Source organism: Myotis daubentonii, chromosome 12, assembly GCF_963259705.1.
Source record: "Myotis daubentonii chromosome 12, mMyoDau2.1, whole genome shotgun sequence".
NCBI lineage: Eukaryota > Metazoa > Chordata > Mammalia > Chiroptera > Vespertilionidae > Myotis > Myotis daubentonii.
Window position 1 is genome coordinate 62,016,202 of NC_081851.1, and position 18,099 is coordinate 62,034,300.

At 46.8% G+C, this 18,099-nt stretch overlaps 2 protein-coding genes across 9 annotated transcripts in view; one reads left to right on the top strand and one right to left on the bottom strand.

Annotated features, from left to right (window-relative positions):
* Positions 1-1,742, bottom strand: part of CEBPZOS (CEBPZ opposite strand) — a 30,875-nt gene extending 29,133 nt beyond the window's left edge. Inside the window, exons 1-2 of one of the 3 annotated variants that reach the window (XM_059660139.1) lie at positions 1,483-1,742; positions 581-1,155 (exon numbers count right to left, since the gene is read on the bottom strand). In XM_059660139.1, the coding sequence (XP_059516122.1) occupies positions 581-660 (80 nt within the window). In that variant the 5' untranslated portion in view covers positions 661-1,155; positions 1,483-1,742. The remainder of the gene's footprint in view (positions 1-580; positions 1,156-1,482) is intronic. The other 2 variants (XM_059660138.1, XM_059660142.1) reach the window with 2 other exon arrangements.
* A 417-nt stretch (positions 1,743-2,159) lies between these two features.
* The window catches only part of EIF2AK2 (eukaryotic translation initiation factor 2 alpha kinase 2), a 78,837-nt gene continuing 62,897 nt past the window's right edge, over positions 2,160-18,099 (top strand). For 4 of the 6 annotated variants that reach the window (XM_059660113.1, XM_059660115.1, XM_059660114.1 and 1 more), the window contains exons 1-4: positions 2,160-2,325; positions 10,833-10,967; positions 11,321-11,438; positions 15,037-15,188. In XM_059660113.1, the coding sequence (XP_059516096.1) occupies positions 10,849-10,967; positions 11,321-11,438; positions 15,037-15,188 (389 nt within the window). In that variant the 5' untranslated portion in view covers positions 2,160-2,325; positions 10,833-10,848. The remainder of the gene's footprint in view (positions 2,326-10,832; positions 10,968-11,320; positions 11,439-15,036; positions 15,189-18,099) is intronic. The other 2 variants (XM_059660118.1, XM_059660119.1) reach the window with 1 other exon arrangement.

Below are 18,099 nucleotides of genomic sequence, written 5' to 3' on the forward strand. Positions count from 1 at the left end.
CTAACATCATACTTAATAAAAGGGAAGGTTTTCCTCTAGCATCAGGAAAAGGACAGGAGTGCCTACTCTTGATGCTTTTACTCAACATAGCTCTGGAAGTCCTAGCAAGAGCAATTAGGCAAGAAATAGAAATCAAAGGCATCCAAATCAGAAAGGAAGAAGTTTGCAGATAACATGATCTTATGTATAGAAAACCCTAAAGACTCCACCAAAAGCCTGGCCGGCTTTACTCAATGGTTGAGTGTCGCCCTATGAATCAGGAAGTCAAGGTTCAATTCCCAGTCAGGGCACATGTCCAGGTTGTGGGCTTGGTCCCTAATGGGGGACGTGCTGGAGGCAGCCAGTCAATGATTCTCTCTCATCATTGATGTTTCTCTCTCTCTCTCCCTCTCCCTTCCTCTCTGAAATAAAAAAAATATATATGTATTTTAAAAAAAATTTTCCCAAAAGACTCCACCAAAAAAAACTCCCAAACTATTAGAACCCAGGACTCTTCAGTCCTCAGGCCGATGCCCTATCCACTGAGCCAAACCGGTCAGGACTTCCCTTAATTTCTTGAGGACTTGATGGCACCATGTACCTGCAATATCCAGATGCAGTTTCAAGTTCCTGTTTGAGGAATGATATGTCCTCCAGTGGGAACAGAGCCGATGATGTCATAAGAGCAGGAAGCACTGATTTCGAAAGTGTGTGGTAAGGCTTACCTGTGGGAGACTACACTTTCAGTTTCCCTTCTACTGTTTCCTGGTTTCATGCAACTTGGTTTGGAGCATATACTGCACTTGAAGGACAGTACACGCAGCTTGCTGAGTGTTGTCTCCTACCTGGGTCTGTACCTGAGTCTTCACTGCTCCAGCCCACTGTCCTATAAGGCCAGCTTTTGGGCAATGAGGTTCATAATAAAACCATTGAGTCCTATGGTAGTCAGTGTACTGCCTCACTTCTTACTCTGTAGAATGGGTTCCTTAGTGAGAGATGCCATGATGGTGAACAAGGTATTCAGAATGTCCAACAAGGATGGTGCTGGCAGAATCATCCATTCCTGCTGCACATCCTCTTCATTAGTTCTGAACGAGCACTTGGGGGGAGCGGGCTGACTTCTACAGAAGTCTTCTTGCCCACCTGCTTCTCAAAAGCCTCCTCAGGAGTGGGCGCCTGTGGTGAACACTCACAAGGGAACACGGTATGTTTGAGCCCTGTGCCCAGAGCTACCGGGAAAATGTAATTCATAGCCACTGATCCCCTGTCATAAGGGGGGATGTAGAAGAGAAGTGGAAAAGGCCTCCTGGAGCCAAGGCCCAATTTTTAACGTGCACTTGAGGTCCATCTTGGGACCACCTCTCTCCTTTCCCCTGGCTGAGATGTCGATGGGAGACTCCTGATTCTAATTCTAGCTCCCTTGCCTACCAACTGTGGTGACCTAACTTCTGTCTCAAACCTCAGTTTTCTCGTCTGTTAAATGGTGATAGTAATGGCACCTACCTTGCCCTATTGTTGTGGGGTAAGTCCTCAGCATTCTTCAATCCACGTGTCCGTGGACAGTTACAGTTGGTTCCCAATGGCCAGGCCTTAGTATCACTCTGGGAGTGTGTCACAGTCCGTTAGGTGAGTAGGAGTTCTTATAAAGTGAGGATTAGCGGTAAGGGCTTTGGTGATACACTCCATGAGGTCCCGCGGGGAGCGGGTGGCTCTCCTAACTGGCGAACTGGCTGGTGCTGGGCACAGAGGCTGGCATGAAGCACCTGTTGAACGAACCGATGGACGGTGCAAACGTAAGATGATGATGCCCCCAGGCCTCGTCCTTCCGGCCTCGTAAATGGCACTGTAACTGGAAAGGGAAGGAGTGCTTTGGTGTAGGGCCTGTTCTGGCATTGAGTGCAGCCTGGGCCGCTTACCAGCCCCAAGACTCTGGGCGAGTCAATTCACTGTTTCTTCTCCTGTAAACGGAGCCGATAACTTCCACCCCACCCCGAGCCCACCCTGGAAGAGGGAAGGAAATGGTCTAAGCCTGGGCGCCCGGAGGCCGCGGCGAGCTGCCCACCGCCCGCGGATTCTGACCTGCACGGCGTCCTGGACTCGCCCAGGGGCCGGGGTGGGGCCGCCGGGGCCTGGACACGCCCAGCGCAAAAGCGGCGGCAGAGCGCCGGCCGGTCCGGGGGCCTTCCGCGCGGGCTCGCGTTCCAGGCGCGTTTCCCGCGGTCCCGGAGCCGCAGATGACCTGTGCGGGAGCGGGCGGGCGGGCGGGAGGCGGAGTCCGCGGGGAAAACGAAACTGAGAGGAAGCAGCCCAGACCCGGCGGGGCTTCGCGGACAGCGGCGGCGCCTGGTGAGCGGGGCGGTCGGCGCGGGGCGGGGGGCGCCCAGGAGCGGCGAAGGGCTCGGAGCGCGGGGCGGCAGGTGCGAGGGGCTCTCAGGTGCGGGGAGAGGCAGATGCGGGGGTGCCCAGGAGCGGCGAGCGGCCCGGAGCGCGGGCGGCAGATGCGGGGGCGCCCAGGCGGCGAAGGGCTCGGAGCGCGGGTGGCAGATGCGGGGGGCGCCCAGGAGCAGGAAGAGGCAGATGCGGGGGGCGCCCAGGTGCGGGGAGAGGCAGATGCGGGGGGCGCCCAGGAGCGGCCCGGAGCGCGGGCGGCAGATGCGGGGGCGCCCAGGCGGCGAAGGGCTCGGAGCCCGGGAGGTGCCCCGGCGCGCGCAGCCCGCGTCCCTAGCCCGGTGGTGAGGCAGGTGAGCGGCCCTGGAGCCCTGACCCCGCCTTTCCCGGAGGCCCTGGGCCCTGACCCAGGCCCGCAGTCCGGGTGCGGGTCCCCTGCAGCGTGCTGGGAACGGGAAGTCGTTATCTGCTGGTGAACTTTTTATTAGAGCAAGTGAGGCACAGCCCAGGCCGGGGAGTTGGGGCGCGGGGGGTGGGGGGGGCATCTAGTGGAAGCCGGTAAGTCTTACGACTTGACTGAGCTGAGCGATGGGCAGTACGGGGGCTGCAGGACCCATACAGTGGTTCAGTCATCCCTGGCCCACAATCTCTGTTACAATTGGTTCCCAATGGCCCGGCCTTAGCCACCCCCCAACTGCATCCCCACCTCCCACCGTATAGGCCCTCTGCCCTCTCTTCTCAACCCTGCATGTGGGCCCTGGCCCCCTCCAAGCTGACCACACTGCTGCTCCTGGACACAGCGGGGCACCCTGCCTGCCTCTGGGTCTTCGCACTTCTGTGTCTTTTGGAAAGCGCCCCCCCCCCCCCCCCACGTGCATACCAGCCCAGGCCAGTGCCTCTCCTTCCCCATTTGTTGAATGCTACTGTGTCAGAGCAGCCTCCCTGAGCAACCTGCGAGTAAAACGGACCCCACCCTCTGCTGTTACTCTGCTTCAGTTTTCAACATAGGCCTTACCACCCTGTGACTTTTTTGTGGATTTGTCTGTGTTCCTCCACTAGTGAGTCCACCAGAGCAGGGTTTTGTTCGCTGGTATAACCCCAGCACTTACTACATAACAGGTGCTCATAAAATAGTTGTTTAATGAATAGTTATTTATAAACTAGAGGCCCAGTGCACAAAAATTTGTGCACTCAGGGAGAAGGGGGGGTCCCTCAGTCCGGCCTGTGCCCTCTCGCAGTCTGGGACCCCTCGGGAGATAACGACCTGCTGGCTTAGGCCTGCTCCCGGGTGGCAGAGAGCAGGCCTAATCCCTAGGTGTAGCCCCTGGTCGGGCTTAGAGCAGGGCCGATTGGGGAGTTGGGGCGCCGCCCCCTGTCATGCACAGAGCAGGGCGGATTGGGAGGTTGTGATGCCACCCTCAGTTGCGCTCAGGGTAGGACCGATTGGGGGGTTGGGGCACCACCCCCTGTCACACTCAAGGCAGGGTCGATGGGGAGGTTGTGGCGCCACCCCCTGTCACTCACAGAGCAGGGCCCATCCGGGGTTGAGGAGCTCCCCCCACCCCCCTCCGTCACTCACAGAGTAGGGCCGATCAAGGGGTTGGGGCGCCGCACCCTGTCACACTCAGGGCAGGGCCGATAGGGAGGTTATGGCTCTAACCTGTCACACACAGAGCAGGGCCGATCAGGGGGTTGGGGCGCCGCCACTCTCACACTCAGGGCAGGGCCGATGGGGAGGTTATGGCTCTACCCCATCACACACAGAGCAGGGCCCGTGGGGTGGGGGGTGTTGGGGCGCCGCACCCTATCACACACAGAGCTGCAGGGCGATCAGGGGGTTGGGGAGCTCCCCCCTATCAGGCACAGAGCAGGGCTGATCAGGGGGTTGGGGCGCCTTCCCCTGTCAGGAACAGAGCAGGGCCGATAGGGAGGTTGTGGCCCCGCCCCCTGTCACACACAGAGCCGCAGGCCGATCAGGGGGTTTGGGCGCTGCCCCCTGTCGCGCTGATCCTGGTGCCTGGAGGCCTCGTGGCTCCGCTGATCCCAGTGCTGGGAGGCATATTACCCTTTTACTATATAGGATAGAGGCCTGGTGCATGGGTGGGGCCGGCTGGTTTGCCCTGAAGGGTGTCCTGGATCAGGATGGGGGTCCCCTCTGGGGTGCCTGGACAGCCTGGATGAGGGGATGATGCTGTTTGCAGCTGGTCACACACCCTTCAGGGTGGGGGTCCCCATTGGGGTGCCTGGCCAGTCTGGGTGAGGGGCTGAGGGCTGTTTTCAGGCTGGGACTGAAGCTCCCAACTGCTCCTTTTTTTCTTTTTTCTTTTTTTTTAATTCTTGGCCAGCTTTAGCTCTGGCTCCAGCTCTGAGGCCTCTGCTGCTGAAAGAAGGTATCTGGTTTGTTTAGGTTCTATAATCGAAACAATGTATAACTCCAGCTCTGAGATCCCAGCTCGCTGAAAGCTGGTTTCTGGGGTTTTGTTTAGCTTCTATATTTGTTACAATGTTTCTTAAACTGCAGGCTCAGAGGCCGGCAAGGCAGGTGGGGAACGTTGGAGTCCTCTGTCACTGAAGCAAGCAAGCCTCATGTTAGTTTCAAGCTGCCTGGCTGTCTGCCGCCATCTTGGCTGGCAGTTAATTTGCATATCTCACTGATTAGCCAATGGGAAGGGTAGCAGTTGTATGCCAATTACCATGTTTCTCTTTTATTAGATAGGATTGTCTTTTGAATCCCACAATAATGAGGTTTTCTATTGCCTGTGATTCCTTTAGTACTAAAAATGCCCTGCCAGATAGAAGCTAAAAGGTACACACTCTCTGTCACTGAGAAACTTGAAATCTTGAGCAGACTGTGCTACTTTCTCCAGTTTGCTTATGTGAACCTGGAGATCCCTAACACCCGGCCTGTAGTGCGTTCATTTAATTCACACATACTCCTTGGGTGCGTGTGGCTCGCAACCATTGTGCAGGCCTTGGAGGGGGCTGGCCCACAGGCGCTCACCATCTGCCCTATGACCAGGCACAGCCAAAGCTACTTCTGGTATGAGGAAGATGGGCATGTAACACTTGTTAGTGATCTCTTAGGAAAATGGTCACAGAGTATTAAAACAAGATTCATTAAAAATAGTTAAAAAGAAACCTGCTAGGGCTACCCCTCCCCAAACTTGTAAGTACTTTTTCAAACATGTCAGTTCAGCACCCTATAAGTTTGTGCATAGATTTCACTTAAATTCAAACTGACTTGTCATTCTGATGAGGAGCAGTTACTTCGAGTTAAAAGTACTGAGGATTTTTTTTTTTATTGCTTAAAGTATTACAAAGGGTATTACATATGTGTCTTTTTTTGTTGTTGTTTTTTTTCCCTGCCCTTGACTATCCCCTGGCCTCCCCCACCCCCCAGCGTCCCATGTCCATTGGTTATGCTTATATGCATGCATACAAGTCCTTTGGTTGATCTCCTATACCCCTCCCTCCTGTCCCCCAACTTTCCCCGGCCTTCCCGCTGCATTTTGACAATCTGTTCGAGGCAGCTCTGCCTCTGTATCTATTACTGTTCAAAAGTTTATAATGTTCTCTATTATCCATGAATGAGTGAGATCATGTGGTATTTTGCTTCATTGACTGGCTTATTTCACTTAGCATAATGCTCTCCAGTTCCATCCATGCCGTTGCAAATGGTAGGAGTTCCTTCTTTTTTACAGCAGCATAGTATTCCATCGTGTAGATGTACCACAGTTTTCTAATCCATTCATCTACTGATGGGCACTTAGGCTGTTTCCAGATCTTAGCTATGGTGAATTGTGCTGCTATGAACATAGGGGTGCATATATCCTTTCTGATTGGTGTTTCTGGTTTCCTGGGATATATTCCTAGAAGTGGGATCACAGGGTCAAATGGGAGTTCCATTTGTAGTTTTTTGAGGAAACTCCATACTGTCTTCCATAGTGGCTGCACCAGTCTGCATTCCCACCAGCAGTGCACAAGGGTTCCTTTTTCTCCACATCCTCTCCAGCACTTGTCGTTTGTTGATTTGTTGATGATAGCCAGTCTGACAGGCGTGAGATGGTACTTCATTGTTGTTTTGATTTGCATCTCTCGGATGATTAGTGACTTTGAGCATGTTTTCATATGTCTCGTGGCTTTCTGAATGTCTTCTTTTGAAAGGTGTCTATTTAGGTCCTTTGCCCATTTTTTGATTGGATTGTTTATCTTCCTTTTGTTAAGTTGTATGAGTTCCCTATACAACTTGTAAGTACTTTTTCAAACATGTCAGTTCAGCACCCTATAAGTTTGTGCATAGATTTCACTTAAATTCAAACTGGCTTGTCATTCTGATGAGGAGCAGTTACTTCGAGTTAAAAGTACTGAGGATTTAAAGCATTTGTAAGGACTTCGGGTTCAGTAGTTGATAAGGACTCTTCCATACTGCTGCTCTGAGACCTCTGACCCCCTCCAACTTGAGGTGTGGTCTCATGGTTGTGACTAAAGTAAATGACACTTGCGTTCCTGAAAATAATGGTACATGTGCATATTCTTATTCTGAAACCTTGGGCCAGGTGTCTGTGGTACTCAGAGATTGCAGGTTTTAGAAAGGCGGTGCCGCATAAACCCTGTCTATTTTGTAATGCTCTCAGCAGGATTTGGGGTTAGCACTTATAATACAGCATATTTCTGCAGCCAAATGATAAATAGGCAACAAAGTGTGATAAAGACTAAATAGCTCGTGTCAGTTTAGGTCTAGACCAAGGGCTACAAATATACCAACAAAATAAATCTCAGTTTTCATTTCATTTTTTTTTTGCGGCGGGGGGGGGGGGGCGGTGGAATTGCAGACCAGAAGCACCATCTATTGAGGACCACAGGTGGGGGGGACTCTGCCCGATGCTTTTCATCTGAATTACTCTTCAGAGCAACCTGTGTTTCCAGGCCATGACGCAGAGGTTCAGAGGTGTCTAGCCCAGATCTCGGTGCCTCTGAAGCCTGACTCCACCGCACTAAGCAGTAATGCGAAGGCTCAGATCTAGGAACTTCCAGCACCCTGCTTCCAGCCGGCACCATAGCTCACCCATACCAGCACAGCAGCCTCTACTGGGTCTCCCGACTTCTACTCATGCTCCTCTCCCCTTTCCATACCCAGCCCCCCAGACTCTGTTCTCTACATAGCATCAAAGTGCTCATTTAAAACACAAATCCAATCACATCACCCCTCTGCTTAGAACCCTCCAGTAGCTTCCTGTTACCATCGGAACAACATCCACAGCCCTGACCATGGCCTACAAGGGCTGTGTGCTGTGGCGCCTGCCCACCTCTCCCTCATTCCTTACCCTTATCCCTCGTTCACTGTGCAGCAGTCCTCTCGGCCTTTTTGTTATCCCTCCAAAGTCTCTGCTAGGTCGTGCTCAGGGTTTCCTCCCCCATATCTTGGTATCTTTCTCATCATTTAGACTTGATTTGACTATTGCCTTTCCTGACTGCTGTATCTAAAACCACCTCCCTCACATTTCTTCCCCCACCTACCAATTCACCCTCTATTCTGTAGCCCTCGTTAATTTCATTACAGCACTTCCAGCCATCTACTCATCATGATCTCCACTCCTGTTATTTGTTTCTGCACGTGGCCATTTTCTTTCTTCCTTCAGTGGAATGCAGGTGAGGACTTGCTCTCTCTTCTTCATCCTGTGCACTCAGTGTTAGCACAGTGCTTGGCATTTGATAAGTGTTTACTGAATGAATGAAGACAGGATTTCAGAGAACAGCTGGTGAAGAAAAGGAGGAAGATGAGGAGGTTTAAAGTGAAGTATATAAATTTTTTATATGTTTTTATTTATGAGAGAGAAAGGGAAAAGGAGAGGAAGAGGGATAGAAACATCAATGTGAGAGAGAAAGATGGATCGACTGCCTCCTGCAAGTCCCCTGGGCATGTGCCCTGACCAGGAATGTGCTTAATACCCAAGAATGGCACACTTAAACATGGTTAAAAGGGTAAATTTCATGTTATGTGTATTTTACCACAATGGGGGAAAAAAGTTAAAAACAAAATCACAGTGGCTTGCAGGGTAGAGAAGGAATTTCAGTGGCTAAGAGGAACTGGTTCTGAGGTCCTGGCAGCAGTCCAGGAGTAAGATGGTGGCTTGAACCAGAACAGTGGCTATGATATCATCGAGAAGTAGGATTTGTGAGTCATGACTTTGTTATGGATAAGAAAGTAGGGAAAAGAAATGTCAGCAATGCCTCCCAGATTCATGGCTTCCAGACATAGTGGAGTCATTTTTTGAGACAGGAAATTCCAAACCAGCTTAAGGGAAGATCGTATGTGCAGTTTTGGATCTTTTCGTTTAAAATTCTTTCATTCAAGTGGAGATGTTGGCTAGAGAGAGATGAAACTCAGAGAGAGGTTTATAGGTGATAGGTAAATTTTAGAGTTAATGACAAACAGATTATCATGGAAATCATGGACATGAAAGAAATCACCTTGAGGAGAAAGCAGAGAGTAAAGAGAATAGGGTCTTTGGACCAAGCCTTGGGGTAGACCAGCCTATAGAGCCCGAGAAGATCAATAAGTGTTAGGAAGAAAGCTTGGCCATTGAAGAAGAAAAATCAAAAGAGCTTTCCAACAAGAAATGAGAGATCCACAAGGTCAGCTTCCTGTCTCTGCCGATTCTGGATGTTTCATATAAATGAAGTCATACAATAGGTGGCCTTTTGTGTCAAGTATTTTTATTTATCATGTCTTCAAGATTTATCCATGTTGTAGCATGTTTCTACACTTCATTTCTTTTTATGGTTGAATAAGTTTCCATGTGTGAATATGCCACATTTTGTTAACAATTCATCAGTTGATAGACATTTGGTTTGTTTCCACTTTTTGGCTATCATGAGCAGTGCTACTATGAACATTCCTATGTAAGTATTTGAAAACCTGTTTTTCAGTTCTTTGGGTATAGGCCTAGGAGTGACATTGCTTGTTCTAAGCTTAACTTTTTGAGGAAATAGAATTCATTTCCATAGAAGCTGCACGGTTTTGCACTCCCATCAGCAACATAGGAAGGTTCTGATTTCTCTACATCCTCATCAACACTTGTATTTTCTGTATCATTATTACTAGTGTTGCCATTCTGGTGGGTATGAAGTGGAACCCAGTTGTGTTTTGATTTGCATTTCTCCAATGACTAATGATGTTGAGCATCTTTTTATGTGCTTGTTGGCATCTATAAATCTTCTTTAGAGAAATGTCTGTTCCAATCCTGTGCTTACTTTTTGATTGAGTTGTCATTTTGTTAAGTTATGAGTTCTTTATATATTCTGAGTAATAGACCTGTATCACATATATAATTTATAAATATCCCATTCTGTAGATTGTCTTTATTTTTGTCAGAGTGTCCTTTGGGACACAATTTTTTTTTTTTTTAAATTTTGAGGAAGCCTAATTTACCTGGTTTTCTTTTGTTGCTTGTGGTTTTTTGTTTGTTTGTTTGTTTGTTTGTTTGTTTTTGTTTTTGTTTTTGTTTTTGTTTTTATCACCACAAAGATTCCATTGACAAATCCAAGGTTAGGAAGATTTACCCTAAGAATTTTATAGTTTTGGCTCTTATACTTAGGTTCTACAACCTTTTGATTTTGTTCATTATTTAAATCGTTGCTACTGAATTACTTCAGTGTGGCCCATAAGCTGGGGTCATAATTTATCTAGGTAAATTGCCCTCACATTGATTTCTGCAAATTTCAAAGGGAGAATTTTTGGGATTTCATAGGAGCATCTATTTCCATGCAGCTGAATCCTTTATTGTTCAATAAACATCACTTTTTTTAAAAAATATATTTTTATTGATTTCAGAGAGGGAGGAGAGGGAGACAGAGACAACACCAATGATGAGAGAGAATCATTGATTGGCTGCCTCCTGCATGCCCCACCCTGGGATTGAGCCTGCAAACCAGGCACACACCCGACTGGAATCGGACCAGTGACCTCCTGGTTCACAGTTTGATGCTCAACCACTGAGCCACACCGGCTGGGCCATAAACATCACTTTATATGTAAAACACTCTAAAACAACAACAAAACAGCAAACATATATAACAATATATATATAACACCTCAACCTTTTTCTTCTAACATTAAGAATTCTAATTGCACTTGTATAGCCTTTTTACCTTCTCAAGCAGGTAGACAAATTTGTGCTTGACACTCAATGGAAGCAAAGAGCAGAGTTAAAGAGACAGGCTCCTTCCTTTTATTGGCCAGTTGAGTTTTGAAAGTAGAAAATTGTGGAGAATTTCACTTGATTTTGCAGTCCTGAGAGAGAATAAAAGATTTTTAAAGAAAGTTTTCTCTGGGTTTATGTATGACTGAGATGAATCATATATAGTAAATTCTTACTCCATTTTGTTTTCTAAACAGGATTGGGAAAATCTGATTAAATATGTTCTGTGGGTATCACTTCTTTCAAACATTACTTGTATTGTAGGTCACTGGAAGAAAAAATGGCCGATGATCTTTCAGTAGGTTTCTACATAGGAGAACTTAATAAATACTGTCAGAAGAACAACATAGATGTTAATTATCGTGAAGTGTCTAAGACAGGACCGCCACATGACTTAAGGTAAGATTCTACTTAGAAAAAGGATATATACCTATAAAATATAAACTAGGGGAATGAAACTCTGGCATAATTTTGAGGTCAATACTTAGAGCAAAGTTGCCACAGACTTCTGTGAGAGAGTCCTCTTGGTGTGAAATTGTAACTTTGGAGGACTCTGGAGAGAAGAAGAGGGTATAAGCTTTCCCGTGCTTCAAGATGATGTGCTATTATGCTGTTTGGAGGTCACTGCTTAAATATTGAACTTAGGTCAAAACCTTCAAAGGTAGACATAAGAGGCAGTGGTGGTTGGAATACTTATGTCTTAATAATGCGTGAGTTTCATAATGTTTTGTGAATATTTTCTTTGTAATCAGGTTTACAATTCAAGTTATATTAGATGGGAGACAATTTCCAGAAGCTAAAGGCAAATCAAAGAAGGAAGCAAAAAATGCTGCAGCCAAATTAACTCTTGAAATACTTAAAGAAGAACGGGTGAGTAATTGCCTTTTTTCCCCTAGTGAAAAGGGACTCAAAATATAGTTTATATTTTTCTCTGTGAGAAAATACCGACATAAAAAAAAATCCATTGGCAAGTTCCCTTACATTCACAAGTTCAGTTCAGTGTTTTCCCTGTCTCCATTTCTGCAGAACCTGAAAGAAAGGTACACCTAGGCACCAGCTGGTTTGGCTCAGTGGATAGAGCATTGGCCTGCGGACTGAAGGGTCCCAGGATGGATTCCAGTCAAGGGCACATGCCCAATTGCGGGCTCGACCCCAGTAGGGGTTGTGCAGGAGGCAGCCAATCAATGATTCTCTCTCATCATTGATGTTTCTCTCTCTCTCCCTCTCCCTTCCTATCTGAAATCAATAAAAACATATTTTTTTTAAAAAGGAAGAAAGGTACACCTAGGAAATAGTGGTCAAAGCTGGATAATACCTGTTTAGAGTGCCAATAGTAGTGACATCCTCTAAAGTTGAACAGATGTGGAAAGGAAACAGGGAGAAATGAGCTGACAGGTGCTGGTGGAAGTCCCTCCACTTAATTGAGGGAATCCGTGGAAAAGGACAAAGGGATGAAGGGGATTGTGTGGAGAGGGATGTATGTGGAGGGCAGGTAATGGAGAACCAACATACGTATAATTGGCAGTCCTGAAAATGAGAACAGAGTGACCAGTACAGAAAATGCTACCTGGAAAGATTTCAGTACAAAAAAATTTTTTTTTAAATATATTTTTAGACGAAGGGGAGAAAGAGAGAGAAGCATCAATGATGAGAATCATTGATTGGCTGCCTCCTGCGCGCCCCATACTGGAGACCAAGCCCGCACTCCAGGCATGTTGCCCTTGACCGGAATCGAACTTGGGACCCTTCAGTCTGCAGTCTGACACTCTATCCACTGAGCCAAACCAGCTAGGGCTAGAAAATATTTCTGAAAGAGAGAAATAACTGGGTGAAGATTAAAATAATGGATATAGGAAAATACAGAACCAAATTAACTCTTGAAATACTTAAAGAAAAACAAGTGAATAATTACAACTTCAGTCATTGTGAAAGTACCGAGTTCTAGTAATGAAGAAAGAATCCTCAAGCATCTAGGCAGAAGAAAGAAATTATGTAAAATGTAAAAATGAAAAAAAAGCAACATTAAAAACCAGGATATAAGGGAGCAGCAGCTTTAAAATGAGACAAGAAATCATTTATGGGTGGCACAAAAGATGGTCATTCTCAGATACTGAAACTTTCGGAAAATTTAGCTTTCAAGATACTTTCCTGCAAAATCTTACTTGAAGATGTTTCCTTCTAACCTCAATTGAAAAAATAAATTTGGCAAAATCACACTCCTAAGTTGTTAATGAGCTAGAAAACCAAGTCAAGAAGTTAGAAAAAGAACAAAAATTTAACTATTTTATTTTCCCCCAAAAAAGCAGAAGAAAGAAAAAACAAAGGGCAGAAAGTAATCTAAAAGAAAACAAAGAAGATCAATAAAACCCAAAGTCAGTTGTTTAAATAAGATTAATAAAGTAGCAAAACTTTAGACACAATTTTGTTAGATTAGGAGTAAAAGAAGAAGCAGATAGCAATGGAAGGATTGATGCTGTTATATTCACCTTTTCCATTAAGTTATCATCAAGGATATAACTTTAGTTCAATATTTGTTATTTTGCTTTTTGAGGGTACAGTAAGCTAGAAAGTGTTATAGTATTTTGCATGGAAAAACAGAAAATTGACTCTTGTTTTTCCTTATCCTATACTAGAGGCTCAGTGGACGGATTTGTGCACTGGTGAGGTCCAGCCAGCCCACCCTGATGGGGGCCATTAGCAGTGGGCAGCTGGGGCGAGGGGCCATGGGCAGGGCTGGCCAGGGTGAGGGGCCCGTAGGCGTTTTGGTCATTCTGCCGTTCAGTTGATTTGCATATTAGCCTTTTATTATAGAAGGTGGAATGACTGGTTGCTATGATGCGCACTGATCACTAGGGGCAGACGCTCAATGCAGAAGCTGCCCCCTTGTGGTCATTGCGCTCTCATAGGGGAGCCTCCATGTCAGTGCTAAGGATGTCCTAGTGACGGCCTAGGCCCGGGCCTAAGGGCTCCTGGACTGTGAGAGGGCACAGGCGGGGCTGAGGGACCCCCCTCCCCCCCGCCCACCCTGAGTTCATGAATTTTGTGCACTGGGCCTCTAGTGAAACTATGAAAGGAAAATGGGGTGATTATTTTTCTATTGTTAAAATTCTTGTGGGAATTTCCTGGTAGAGGAAGGTATATGTTTCTGCTTTGACTCAAAGTAATAGAGTAGTAGGGGAGTATATAAAATCTAAGTTGTTTATCAAATGGCACATTTAGTAATTTTATTAGAAAAATAAAATAAAGAGTCCTGGCTATTAGTGGTTAGAGTGTCAGCCGAGCACTAAAGCATCTAGGGTTTGATTCCAGGTCAAGGGCACATACCTGGGATTTGGGTTCGGGGAGTGCCGGGGTCCAACCCCAGCAGGTCCAGGGGTTCCCAACGGCGTAGATGGAGTCGGTGATGAAGGAATGACACGGAGACAGCGTTCAGTTGATCAGCAGCCTAGCCAGGATCTCCAGCCAAGTTCTGGTCTCGATCTCCAGAGAGGTTCTGCTTCGGATCTCCAGCGAGGTTCTGTAGCCATGTTCCCTCGCTAGGTTCTCCAGCCAGGTTCTGTCCAGGCTCTCCAGTCAGGTTCAGTGTCCAGGTTCCAGTCAGGTTCTCCTGCCAATCTCTGTAGTCAGGTTCAGTCCAGGATCCCTTGCCATGTTCTCCCGCTAGGCTCTGTCTCTAGGCTCCGAGGCCAGTACCTCTCCAGGATCCTCCAGCATGCTCTCTCCAGCGAAGTTCTTCTGTCTCTAGAGAACGTTCTGTGTAGGTTCTGTGCCTAGGCTCTGTCTCTCTTGGTCCTGTCTTCCAAGCCCTGTGTTCTAAGTTCTGTGTCTTTCTGTCTTCTGAATTCTGTCCTAAGCTCTGTCCCTTTCTGTCTTGTTCTGAGTTCTGAGTGTTTCTGTCTTGTTACAACTGTATTTATACCAGTTGATTCAATCCTATCAATCTCTATTACAAAGGTTAGGGCGTTTCTTATTTCCATTCCAGGGAGAAAAGATTATGTAGTTTAAGCATGATTGTTCGTAGTTAAAGGGATTAATTACCCGCCTGGCACTTAGTTGAGGGGTTTTATTCCCTCCCTAACTTCAGGGGAAAATCCCTACCTGGGGATTCAACCTTTCTCGGAGAGGTGACTTTGGTTAAAACACAGCGCCAAGAAGGTGAGCAAACATATTAAGAACCGTATGCCATATATGCCAGGTCCCTTGAAACAGCAAGGATGGACCGGCTCCCGGCAGGGGAGACGTGCAGGAGGCAACCCAGTGGATGTGCCCTTCTCATAAGGATGTTTTTCTTTCTTCTCCTCTCTTTCTCTCTTTCTCCCCATCCCAACTCCCTCCTTTACACTCACTCTGAAAAGCAATGGAAAAAATGCCCTTGGGAGAGAATTAACAACAGCAAAAAAGAAAAAGAAAATACAGAGCTAAATCTTTGTTGTCATCCTCATTAAACAAGATTTTTTATTCTTTGCAGGAAGCTAGTCCTTTAACCCTGCCGACAACAGATACTTCCGATGATTTGTCCAGTGAGAATTTCATAGGTCGTCTTGATAGGATTGCCCAAAAGGAAAGACTCTCTGTAAATTATGAACAAAGAAGTGAATTGAGCCCCAGTGGAACCGGAAGGTGAGATGAAGTCGGGTTTTTCCTTCCATTTCATTGTACCTAAGGAATAGAATGAGCTTATTTCCATGTCTAATTTTTTAGAAATGTTTGTCCTTTTTGTACATTTTGCATGGAAGGTTTTACAGGACTTATGAACAATTGGACAGCTTTGTAATTAAAATGTTAAAGTAATTCAATGCGGAAAGCTTGGAACCTATCTAGCATAACTGATCAAATCTGGGCAATCCTTTATTTCTGAGGCCTCTCTGGATGGTTTAATCTGCAGGACACCTAGGAGTGTCCTGCTTGCAGGATGCAGAGATCTTTCCAGCCCTGAGGTCATAAGTGGGAGTGAGTGGCTGCATGAGGACGGCCCTGCCACATGATGAGAGAGCTGTCTGTCCAAGTGCTCATCTTTCATATTTGTTTAAATGGTGTCCCTCTGAACATAGATACCATGTATTAGGAGGAATTGTATTTCGTCCTAGACTATGAGGAGACCAGGATTTGAGGAATATGATGACGGGGACAGATTAAGAGTTTCAGTTACTGAAAATGTCACCGGTGAGCTAAGACTTAAGTGAGGATAAAGAATGGTATGGGCCATAGCTGGTTGGCTCAGTGGATAGAGCGTCAGGCTGTGGACTGAAGAGTGCCAGGTTTGATTCCAATCAAGGGTACTCAAGAGCACGCAGCTGGGTTGCAGGCTCGATCCCCAGTAGGGGGCGTACAGGAGGCAGCCAATCTATGGTTCTCTCGTCATTGATGTTTCTATCTTTCTTTCTCTCCCCCTCTCCCTTCCTCTCTGAAATCAATTAAAAAAAAAAAATTATATATATATATATATATATGAGCTTATATATATATAAATATAAGAATGGACTGGAACTGAGAAAAACAAACCAATGAGCATGAGGGAGATTGTTTCTCAGCTACAACCAGTCAATTAAATAAGAGAAAAAATCTAAATGCAAATAGCCCAAACAATCACTTTAAGATACTATTCTCTGAATTGATGGAGCTATTCATGTTTGTCTTTTTACTCCCATGGCTTTTAGGCCAGACGAAGAAGAGAAAAATGTGATGGTATGAAATAGTCAAAAGTGAATTCTGTGGGTCAGGCTCATAAATTATTTTACTTTTCCTTAGCTTACCTGTTTGTTTGCTATGAATTAGGTACTCTAACATTAGATTCCTAAAAGACAGAAGTCTTCTTAGGAGGTTCCTGGGAAAAATAGGAACTATAGAAGCGATGAAGTCACTTAGCTTAACCCCCTAATTCATTCTCCCTTTAGGACCTAGAGGAGAAGTCTCACACTGGTTAGCTGTATTTCTCTCTAGTAAATAATATTGGAATAATTTTGTGGTAATCTGTAGTAACTCCATGATACTTACCATGTGCATTGCTTTGCCAACTTAAAAATAATTCTTATGCCCGTCCAGCATGGCTCAGTCGTTGAGCATCGATGTATGAACCAGGAGGCCACAGTTGGATTCTCGGTCAGGGCACATGCCCAGTTGTGGGCTTGATCCCCGATATGGGGCATGCAGGAGGCAGCCGATCAATGATTCTCTCTCATCATTGGTGTGTCTATCTCTCTCTCCCTCTCTTCCCTCTCTGAAATCAATAAAAATATATTTTAACAAGTAATAATCTACACTAATAAAAGACAAACATGCAAATTGACCGTACCCTTGCTAGGCCTTAAGCCACGCCCCACCAGCCAATCAGAACGACTATATGCAAATTAACCCAACCAAGATGGCGGCCGGCAGCCACGGAGCTGGAGCAAACAGGAGGCTTGGTTACCCCAATGATGAAGGAAGCCAAGCTTCCCACCTGCCGCAGCCGGCTCTGAGCTCCACTGAAAGAAACAAAGTTTCAATTATAGAAGCTAAGTAAATCCCAGATACCTGCTTTAGCCGGCCGTGGCCACAGAGCTGGAGCAAGCAGGAGGCTTGGTTGCCCCTGGCGATGGAGGAAGCCAAGCTTCCCTCCCACCCGCCCTGGCCGGCTCTGAGCTCCTCTCAAGGCTACAAAGTTTCAATTTTAGAAGGTAAATAAATCCCAGAATAAAAAAAAAATGAAAAAAGGAGAGGCTGAGAACTTTCGTCACCGGCGGGCTTGGCCAGCCTGAAAACAGCCCTCAGCCCCTCACCCAGACTGGCCAGGCACCCCAGCGGGACCCCCACTCTGATCCGGGACACCCTTCCGGGCAAACCAACCAGCCCCCACCCGTGCACCAGGCCTCTATCCTATATAATAAAAGGGTAATATGCAAATTGATCCTAACAGCAGAACAACTGGGACTAACTGGTCACTATGACACACAGTGACCACCAGAGGACAGATGCTAAATGCAGGAGCTGCCACCTGGTGGTCAGTGTGCTCCCACAGGGGGAGCTCTGCTCAGCCACAAGCCAGGCTGAAGGCTGCCAGTACGGTGGTGGTGGGAGCCTCTCCCGCCTCCTCAGTAGCGCTAAGGATGTCCGATTGCAGCTTAGGCCTGCTCCCCGCTGGCAAGTGGACATCCCTCGAGGGCTCCCGGGCTGCCAGAGGGATGTCTGACTGCCAGCTTAGGCCCAATTCCCCTGGGAGTTGGCCTAATCCAGCAGGTGGTCATCCCCTAAGGGGTCCCAGACTGTGAGAGGGCACAGGCCGGGCTGAGGGACCCTCCTGAGTGCACAAATTTTTGTGCACTGGGCCTCTGGTTATTATATAATTGTCCAAGTATCCTGGCCTAACCACAATTGTCCTTACATTCATACGAGGAGGAGTGGACTTCAGCCCCAGGGGTTTTGCACTATGGGGATGTTTCTTAGGATTTTGTGCAGATAGTGGGGGCAGGAAATGCTGAGGTTAGAGCAGAATCCTTGCTTTGCTCATTCCCTACAAAACAGTGTACCTTCATTGTTTCTCCTGTAGAAGTCC